The sequence below is a fragment of the Notolepis coatsorum genome (assembly GCF_963971535.1).
Source record: "Notolepis coatsorum genome assembly, chromosome: 11".
Classification (NCBI taxonomy): Eukaryota; Metazoa; Chordata; class Actinopteri; order Aulopiformes; family Paralepididae; genus Notolepis; species Notolepis coatsorum.
In genome coordinates this window covers 108,803,614-108,814,781 of record NC_140175.1, presented here as the reverse complement: position 1 = coordinate 108,814,781, position 11,168 = coordinate 108,803,614, and the positions used below count along the sequence as shown (strand labels likewise).

The 11,168-nt window shown below is 40.1% G+C and overlaps 1 protein-coding gene across 1 annotated transcript; it reads left to right on the top strand.

The window, feature by feature from the left end:
• Positions 1-3,400: 3,400 nt before the first annotated feature.
• On the top strand, positions 3,401-10,474 carry LOC311236601 (uncharacterized protein). The gene is made up of 3 exons (XM_084324293.1): positions 3,401-3,496; positions 4,118-4,231; positions 9,225-10,474. The coding sequence occupies exons 1-3, from the start codon at positions 3,463-3,465 to the stop codon at positions 10,076-10,078; spliced, it is 1,002 nt and encodes a 333-aa protein (XP_084180419.1). The 5' UTR covers positions 3,401-3,462; the 3' UTR covers positions 10,079-10,474.
• The last annotated feature ends 694 nt before the right edge of the window (positions 10,475-11,168 follow it).

The window sequence follows — 11,168 nt, the reverse complement described above, 5'->3', positions numbered from 1 at the left end:
CCGGGTGCTCACCTGGCTACTTGTCTTTGCATGACTGGCTCAGGTCATCAGAGACCTGAGCTCAGATATGGAACAAGCAGGCGTTTTCCGTGTGGTCCAAGTGCCGCGTCGCGTCACCGTTTATTATCGTGTAACATTGTTTTGGACGGTAAAGTGCGGGGGACAATAACTGCCTTCTGAAACCATACAGGGGACATGTCCCCTGTGTCGTCGTCCCCATAATTACGCCCCTGCAAGCAACAAGCTCTCATTGGGCTGATGCAGATTTCTGATATAACGTGATTGGTTCAGATGCATCACATGCTCTGACATTCCTGACATTGCTGTTCTCAGCAGCGGGTGCAATTGGAAAGCAGGAGTGTTTAGACAGCGGGGCAGGTGACCAAAACACCAAACCTCATCACACAGCTGATAGTTCACGTAGCCCGCTTGAATGAACTGCAAGACATAATTCATAATTGTTGTTATCGCTAGCTTCTAAAAGACGGGAGGGAAAAACTGCGGCTCACATGAGCTGCTCGTACACACACTCAAAAGATAGAAAAGAATCAACTCCACTGGAGCCACAGCCAGCAGAGAAGCCGGTTTACTTTCGCTTTCAAACCAGCTGCAGCCTGAGAAGTGTGAGGGGATGTAACACTAAAGATGGCGGCAACGACAAAGAATTGCTGCAAAATAAACATACGCCTGCTGTTTAAAAAAAAAATTATTAAATTTTTTATACTTATAACAATATCGATAATATCGAATATCGAGTGATATTCTATATCGTTATCGTGATATAATTTTTGGCCATATCGCCCAGCCCTAATTCTACCTTTCTGTGTGTGGGGACTGGGGGAGGGGCATTCTGTGTGTGCGTTTGAAAAGACCAGATGAAGTCAGGAGTATTATTATATTATTGATATTATTTACTGAGGATGGACAGATAATGTTGATATTTAAACATGAATACATAATAAATGTATTCATGATCATCATGCAACATAAAACAATTGTAGGAACAGTTTTGGGAGAGGGAGGGGTTTTAGGTAGGGATGCACCGATATGAAAATTTGCCACCGATACCGATTGTTCAACTAACACAATCGGCCGATACCGATACCGATTCCGATATTTGTGGCAACAATTTTTATTTTTAATTTTTTTGTAATATATATATATTTTTTTTTTATGAAACTACTGTATATTTGTGTTACAAATTGTGCTCACCGATATGAACATGGGCCTCTTTACTTACTTTAAAAAAAGGAAACATCAAGAAATAGCACTATCTCTCTCCCAGTATGTTCTGCAGGGCTGCACCTAGATACTAGTTCTCCCAGCATGGTCTACCTGCTGGGCTGCAGCTAGAAACTATTGTCTCAACCAATGAAATTTTGATTGACAGTCGATTCTGCCAATTACGTCACACACCGCTTGCACCCGCCTCTGCTGTTACCACCATTCGGCAAGCGGTATACATTTTTTACTTCGGCTTTTGTCCGCCATTGATTTTGAGTTGACGAGAGGTTTTCTACAACAACAACAACACGGCGCGGCTGACGTTTAGCTTTTAGCTCCGCAGGATGACTTAAATGAGGCATAATGATTTTACTGCAACTAATGTTATAATAAAACAAAGCCTTTCTATACATGTGTCTGATTGAAAACGTTATTAACAGATTGCAGAATGGGTAAAACTCAGGGCTCTGTGAGCAACGGAAGGAACTGAGCTAGTATGAACGCTTGCTACGTTCGGGTAAATAATATGCTGATGTTATTGAACGTGTAACACTAACTAGAGCTGCCGCGGTATCGGTATTACCGCGGTATCGCTGTTACATCATGCCCACCGCAGCGTTGGGCTGAATACCGGCATCACCGCTGTTTTTTATTATATTATTATTATTATTACGCTCTCGTTGGGCTTGCGGCTCTGCAGATATACCCTACTTCTCTGTCGAGATTCCAAGCGACCCTATTGGGTACCAGAAAAGTCACATGAAACACTGCAGACCACTGATTGGTCAGAAGAGATACGCGTCACATGCTTGGAGCATCTTGCAGTGCGTTTACTTCCTGAATCTCAGCCATCACAACACGGCTAATAGTACGTTAGCTCCCACCGGAGACCGGAGTGGATTACCGATGCCGTCGCTCCTCAGGGAACGAGGCATAATGATTTTACTGCAACGAAATGTTATAATAAAAGCCCTTCGTTCTATACACTTGTCTGATTGAAAACTTTATTAACAGACCGCAGAATGGGTACAACTCGGCACGCTCTGAGCAAAGAAAGGAACTTAGATATTAATTGAGTAACGCTTGCCTTGCTATGTGGTCCGGTAAATACGAACGTGTAACTATACTAACGTTAATGCCACAAATCGAATGCCTTTGTAATCATAAGTAGTAACGTTATAATAATAAGAAGAAGAAAGGGTCGGGGGGGTAACCGGCGGGCGCGACACCGAGGGGAGACTTCGAATCCGTGTTTCACTTTTAATAACGAATGCGTGCATGCCGAATCCCAAACAATATTCATGCTGCAGTCATCCTCTAAAGATAGACATTTAGACTAGAGGCAGGCTATATGCTATATAAAGAGTAGACTACAAAAAAAATGCATTCAAACTTTTTTTTTTGTGTGTGTGTGTGCGGTAATACCGTGGCGGTAGGAAATATTTTGCAAATGTGTGCGGTAAGGAAAACATGAATACCGCGGCAGCTCTAACACTAACTATATAACGTTAATGCCACAAAACGAATGCCTTGTTAATCATAAGTAGTAACTTTGATGCAGTAGCTTGTGTGTGTGGGGGGGACTGGGGACGGCGTTGTGCAGGTCGCGAGTGAACTTTTTTTTGTCTTGACGCTACACAAATTGATGGATATTTATCGGCTACTGCCATCGGCACATTCGAGCTTTCAACAAGGCACTTATCGGCCGATACCGATACCCGACCGATACATCGGTGCACCCCTAGTTTTAGGTTGCGTGTTGTGACTTCCAAAACATTTGACTTAAAGTTTAAAGCTCAATATATAAAAACGTGGCACGTTACAGTGAACAGGAGGTGTATTTGTATTAAAAACAATAGATTGTTTTTCATTTAAATGTCTGGAAGAGCTAAACATTTTTAATGTCAATTGATATTTCCGTAGCCTTTTTTTTCTATCTAAATGTGACTGATTGTGTTAAATGGGCACATAATATCGTCTCATATCGATCGCAGGCACCTGAATTGAATCTAATCGTATCGTATCGTGGCAGACTTTGTGATATGGGCAAATATCGTATCGTTGTCCAAAGAATCGATATCGTATCGTATCGTGATCAAACTGGTGATTCCCACCCCTACTACAAGACTAGTATGTTGAGTTGTATTTCCCTCTGTCCCAGATCCACCCAGAGACCTACTGATTATTAAAGAAGAAGATCAGGACGCGCTAGAGCCACCCAAGGAGACTTCCTTTGAGATGAAGGAGGAGCCCACAGACCACCAGGAGATCAGTATGTTGTTTCTTTCTCTTATCTTGATTTAGTCTTCTCCTTCCTCTGCTCCAGCATGTTTGTATGTCTCGGTCTTTGTCACCATTGCTTTATCTCCTCTCATTCTTTATTTTGATCAAACTCTTGTTCACATTCAGCCTAACTATTTGGAGCACTTTATTCTGGTATCTCTTTTATAAATGGAACACCTTTGTCCTGGTTCCCCTGCTGGATTGAATAGCAACCAGGAGAACTAAGCTGATAGAAGGGATCCCAACTGTGATGTATTAAGCCTTAGCTAAAGGGTTCAGTGGTCTTGTTTAACTTAAATACATGTAATTTAGGAAAAGGAAGTTTGTTTGATTTTAAATAAAGTTCAGTATATAAATATAATAATTTGTAAAATAATACTGTAAATACTGGAGTACTCCCTTAGTTGCTGTCTCCCTCTGCCCCAGATCTACCTCCAACTTCCTATCAATCATGAAAGAAGAGGCTCAGGACTCAATTACATCCTGTTTTAGATTTTGTATAAATATAATAAAAAGAAAAGTGACAAATCTGTAATTACAGAAGAAATCAGAAAGTGGGCAAATACTTTTTCATGGCACTAAATACTTTTTCTGTCTCCCTCTGTTCCAGATCCACCCAGTGACCTACTGGTGATTAAAATAGAGGAGGTTCAGGACACGCTAGACCCACCCACGGATATGTCCACTGGGCTGAAGGAGGAGCCCACAGACCACCAGGAGACCAGTATGTAACTTTTTTACCCGAACCCCATCTATGCATAAATAAATCGGCCCTGGCCCTAATCTGTCCATGGTGTCTGGCCCCTTCGGGCTTGCAGACCTCTACTGTAGGGTCCTTGTCTATACAACACAGGTATGTTGATTATTTTGATAGTACTCTTGCTCTTCAAAATATCAGTCCAAAGCACTTGCAGTATATTTTGAAAAGCAGAAGTGTTGTCACGTGCCATGGATGCTTAGCAACATAGACTCTTTGACGGCTTGCTTCAAAGACGAACTGACGAGCTTTCATGTTTCACACTCATTTACAAACATTTGCACAGAGTGGTATAACTGGATGGCAATACACATCTATCTGTCTTTACCAGACGACATTCGTACAACATATGTACACACAAACAATGCTTGCTAGTTCATAACATACTACAGAAGTATAGTGCACCTGCAATGGTAACTGTGATTTTCTTATCATTAGTAGCAACTAAGGCTGTCAATCTATTAAAATATTTAATCTGATTAATCGCATGATTGTCCATAGTTAATCGTGATTAATCACATATTTTCTTATCTGTTCTAAATCTACCTTAAACGGATATTTTTCAAGTTGTAATACTCTTATCAACATGAGAGTCAACAAATGCTTGCTTTATGCAGCCATTTAACACAAAAGGATGACCCTCATGCATTGCAAATTTGCATCAAATTCAAAACAGAGTGATGCACATAATAACTTAAAACAATGAATAAAGTGTGCATGAAATAATAGGGGAAAGAGAGATGTAGAGGGAGGGAGAGAGAGAGAGCAAGACACACACACAGATAGACACAGATATTCTCAGCCCCCCCTTCCCTCACTATGGATGCCTCTGAACGTTCCCAGTGATGGCTTTCTGTGTGCGTGTGCAAATGGGAACGGGACACACATCTGTGCAATAGCACACATGCATTAAAGCGCTCCGTCTCCAGACAGATTTCAGTCTGTTTTATTTCTTTCTTTCGTCAATTTTATTTGGAGTCTGACGGAATTGGCTACCTGGTATAATATGATTTGTAGATGCATACATATTGAAATAAAATGTAGCCAATCAGAGGCGTCAAATATCATGAAAAAGGGAATTTCTTTCCTATCGCGGCGGGGCCGCACCAACCAGTCATTTGCGAGCTGCGGAGCAATATAATGGCAGGACGCAGCGACTCGAGAGACAGGATTACGCTAATAGTTCGTCGTCGGAAATGTATAATAATCGCAGACAGTGTTGGATCTAAATACATGGATTTATGGACACATTTATGCCCGAGCCACAAAGCTTATTGAATGGTTAGTGGAGGCGCGACGGCTCTACCAGAGCCTGTCAACCTGTTATATGAGAATGTAATTGTGCTGCCTGTCACTGTCAGACCCTGATACGGGTTGTCTTTTCCTTTTTAGCTAACACTCCATAAATATACAGTGGAGGTTAAAATAAGAATGACTTTGCCTGAAAAAAAAACTTCAGTCAGGAGATGTTTTGACGGAGATGACTCATCCCCGCGGGAATCGACTTAACCATAAATCATAGGGTGATATACGCTACATTCTCTTTAAACATATAAATGTTACAGGACAAAAGTAATAGATTTAATCACTTTTATTCTTTTAAACTTGGTCTGACCGACCTTCAGCATACATAGACCATGAACAGACAGTAGATCCAGTAGTAGAAACGCATGTCAGAAAACACGAGTGCTCCTATTGTCCTAAATGTTACAGGACAGTTTTAAAATGCTATTGCAGGGCTGTACAGTGCGACTGTGATTGTGCACACAGCTTGTAGATGCCAGTCTGATTAGCTACTAGGCTAAAAATGAAGAAAACCACCAGTAACGTTAGTATTGCATTATATTTTCGACGTGTTGGACCTAGTGAGCCGTCTAATGAAAATGTGACAGAACAGTGAGCCAGCAGTGGCAGTAGCCACCGTTACAGATATGGCTAACATCGGCAGCAACATGGCTAGCTCTAGTATCATTAGCACTGAGTCTGCAGACGCTGACGTTACTAGCGAAGAAGATGAAGATGGCGAGATAGCTGCACCCGCCACCACTGTCGCAACTAAAAAGGTCTGCAAGTTCAGGTCGGATTGGCTCAAACTATTCCCCTGGCTAGTATTTGAGAATGACCTTATGTTTTGTAAATACTGCAATGGACAGAAGCAGGCGGGGAAAACTGCGTTTGTAACGGGAAACTTTAAGAAAGATGGCTTAACTAAACACAGTATGTCCTATCGTCGGCACACAGCCTGCAGAGACAGCTACATGATGCGAACCAATAAATCGTTGTCTACGGTGACAGCAGCCTTAGGTAGGCAAGTTCTTATTTCCGAGGCGGATCAACGGAGGCAGCTTAAAATAAAAATTAATATCGCCTACTTCATCACCAAGGAAGAGGAGCCGATTGTGAAGTTTGGGCCACTCATTACTCTTCACAAGAAGAACGGCGTTGATATAAATTCAACCTACGACAACCATGTCAGGTAACATTTTTCCAATAATAGTAATGATGCAAGCCATTCTGAAGAAGGTGTGTTCACACCGAAACGTCATGATATGATTTCAGGCTGCCAATACATTTGGAAAAACCTGGAGTGCGTGCCTGGACATTGTTTCCCTATTTTTATGTATGATATCAGAGGTTATGCAGGCTTTTAAATCACTTTTAAAAACCTACCTGTTCTCCTTGGCCTTCCCCCCCACTTAATCACCACTAGACCCCTGGCCCTTCTATCCTCTTTGTTTTACTGTGTCCTACCTAGTTTTTATTACTTTCATTGCTTTACTATGTTTTTAATCTTATATCTTGCATCATATTATTTTGTTTTTATTACTTTCATTGCTTTACTATGTTTTTAATCTTATATATTGCATCACATTATTTTGTTTTATCAACCTGCCGCTGCCTGGAAATGTGCTATATAAATAAAATTTTGTGTCAAGTCTAGTGAGGTGAGCGCGTTCTACTACCTTTTTCCAATAATAGTAATACCTTGCATTTAAATTATTTTAGTTTTTCTAAATGCTACCCAAAACAATGTAATGGCATCTTAGGATGCGAGTGTACCATGATTAGTAATGTAATTGCATGTGATGTGTCATCATGTTATGTGACTATAATATGTACATCATACCATAGTAGGCCTCTCAGTTCTTATAAAAAAAGTCATAAACATTAATTGGCATAGATCTCTATAAACGGCCCAACACATTGATCACTTTAGGCACACACGGAAACCAGTAACATCACAAATATGAAGCAGGTAATTGCCCATAAAAATAATAAACCTTTCATGGGGTTATTTACAATAATAATAATAATTCATTTTATTTCTAAAGCACTTTTCATTGTGAAACAAAGGTATGCAGAGTTGCTTGTACTCCTGATTACTGCAATGGTGTGTGTTGTGATGATCTCATTCAAGGAGCACTACAAGCGCACACACACAGGGGCGTAGCTGGGGGGGGGTAGCTTAGGATGATTCCAAGGGCCCAGCACTTTTTTTTTACTAGACATCACTCAGGTGTATTATTGATGCTCTCATTGATACTATGTTTGTTTCTGAAGTGTGTGTGTGTGTGTGTGTGTGAGATATATAGAGAGAGAGGGGGGGCTTTGGTAGACTATTGCATTGGTCCATTCATTGAAGATGAACGCAATGCGACATCCTTTACTAGGCTCACCCACCAACAGTGCAGGTGCTGAACTGCTGATCCGAATGTATAGGTAAAAACCATATTATGCGTTTTCATCAATAAAAAAATGGCAAAAAAAAATCCGCTTACGCGCGCTCGCATTCACTGGGGGCCTACAAATACATTCTTTCATGGGGCCCAGAATCTGGAGCTACACCCCTGCACACACACATTGTTGTTTTTGTTCTATTAGTGATTTACACACTCTCAGTTGGTTCATTATAAAAGATACAAACCTGAAAACAAAAGCACTTAAATGTTAAATAAAAGGACCACAGTAATGAGGCAGGAGGAACATATTATTTTGCACTATAATGGTAAAATTGTTATTTAAAAAAAGTGCCCCTAAAAAATATTCTGTGGCCCTACATTTTTCATTTAGGGGCACCTGTGCCCCTAGTGAAAAAGCTTAGCATACAGCCCTGTATTGTTTTACTGTATTTGCCCTATACACAATACATAATTTGAACTATACATAATTTGAACTACCGGTATACACGATACATAATTTGAACTATACACAATACATAATTTGAACTATACACAATACATAATTTGAACTATACACAATACTGAATTTGAACTATAGACAATACTGAATTTGAACTATACACAATACTAAAAAGTTACAGTATGTAGATTGTTTATTTGTATGACAAAGTCAGTCAACCCTTGCAATCAGTTTCATTTAATGAATTTAAAACGGCATTAATATTACGTAAAAGCAAACTGGCAATAGAAAAGATGTTCAAAATGATCTAGTTCCCAAACGCTAACGCTATTAAATAAAAATATATAGTGGAGGTTAAAATAAGAATATGACAGCCTGAAAAAAAGTTCAGTCAGGAGATTTTTTTTGCTTTAATCCCTGTGTATAATTTAAGCAGATTCCACACCATTCCGTGATAATTCAGAATTCCGTGTTAACAAAAAGAGGCGGAGTACTTTTTTTTTAATATATATATATTCGAATTTTCTTTTCATATTCGAATCCCATGCCCATCGAACGAAGCTTCGAAGTATTTAAGACAGCCCTAGAAGGTAGACACACTAACTGCACTCCAATCTATGCCAATAACGTTCAGTTTTGTGATGGAGAATCCAGAGAAATAAGATAAATAAAAGAAATTCATACAGAAGTAATTTGCTTGCAGGAAGCTGGAATCAAACTATAAAACCCAGCTGCGTACCATTATAACCCTCTTACATGGAAATTAAAGCTGAATAAAATCACCAAATCTCTCCTTCCTCTGACACTCTTCTCCATCCAGAGAGCTGTCCTGTCAGGCCTGGGAAGAAACCAAGAGGCTTGGATGGAAGAAAAGGTCTCTGCTGTGACCAGTGTGGAAAAAGCTTCAGTTCAAAGATGAATCTCGATAAACACCAACGCATTCACATGGGAAAGAAACTCTACTCCTGTGACCAGTGTGGAAAGAGCTTTAGTCGGGAAGATTATCTGAAAACACACCAGAGAATTCACACAGGAGAAAAGCCCTACTCCTGTGACCATTGTGGAAAGAGCTTTACGCAACTGGTTGGTCTGCAAAACCACCAGATGATTCACACAGGAGAGAAGCCCTACTCCTGTGACCAGTGTGGAAAGAGCTTTAGGCAACCGAGTAATCTGCAAACACACCAGAGAATTCACAGAGGAGAGAAGCCCTACTTTTGTGACCAGTGTGAGAAGAGCTTTAGTCAATTTAGTAGTCTGAAAACACACCAGAGAATTCATACAGGAGAGAAGCCCTACTCCTGTGACCAGTGTGGAAAGAGCTTTAGGCAACTGAGTAATCTGCAAACACACCAGAGAATTCACAGAGGAGAGAAGCCCTACTTTTGTGACCAGTGTGAGAAGGGCTTTAGTCGATTGAGTAATCTGGAAATACACCAGAGAATTCACACAGGATGGAAGCCCTACTTTTGTGACCAGTGTGAGAAGAGCTTTAGTAATTTGTCTAATCTGAAATCGCACCAGATAATTCACACAGGAGAGAAGCTACATCATTGTGGTTTGTGTGATAAGAGATTCAGAACATTGGCATATTTCAGAAAACATGAGAAAATACACTTGGGAGAGAAGATTCAGGGAAATGTCAAACCTGTCAATTCACCTGCACATTCTTAGAGGAGAGGAATCTTACAGAGTAGTCAGTGTTAGAAGAGTTCCACTCATAAATAGGGCTGTCACTAACGGCTATTTTGCTATAGATTATTCAGTTGATTATTTGATCGATTAGTTGATTAATCATTAACCATTCATTTACCAGACAAATCTATTTCAATTGAATATTTCAAAATGTTTAATGAGTATTCTTATCCTTTTTAGCTTTAGATAAAAAATTTAAATAAAAAATAAAAACTACCATCCAGATAGATTATTACCGGCTATGAATAGCTTTTTAGTATATTTCCATTCATTATTATATGTATTGTGTGCTATGGTAGTGCTTGTGCCAGCACAGGAGATACAATTAAAATGTATTTTTTATAAATAGGCTATATACATATTTAAATCAATATCTTTCTTTTGAATAAAATTGGCTCAGGAATCAGGATTTATTGATTGATTGATTGATTGATTGAAAATGTTATTAACAGATTGCAGAATGGGTACAAATACACTACAGCTCAATAGGGAGGTGTAGTTAGGGCTGGGCGATATGACGATATTATATAAATATCGGGTACAGTTCATTAACAATACACTTTTTCAACGTATCGTGGATATCGTGATGTTTTGCCCAATAGGATTGTGTCGCGTCAATCTGGTCCACACGTTACTCGTTCATATCTCAGCCTGTGTTGAGATATGCCCATTCCGCGGGGGGGGGGGGGGGCCTGCAGCGAGCCACACACGCAAACGGGAGATTGAAAGAAAGAAAAAAAAAACAAGCTGCCGGCGGACTGTCTTTTTTTTCTCTCTCTCTCTCTCTCTCTCTCCCACCCCCTCCCTCTCTCGCTCTCTCTCTCTCTCTCTCTCTTCCCCCCCCTCCCTCCCTCCCTCTACCAGTGCAGACTGTGTGGCACTGTCACTCAAAGTGCTTATGGGCGGAGCCAGGCCATAACAGCCTGATTTCTAGAGGCTGAAAAATGATGGTTTCGAGTACTTGATTAGAAATATAAAACAATGCATTTTTTTGAAAAAAAAAATTCAAATGTCTTCAATAGACCAACAGGAATTGTGTAAAGTTGCCCAAATAGTGCTAGGAATAGCA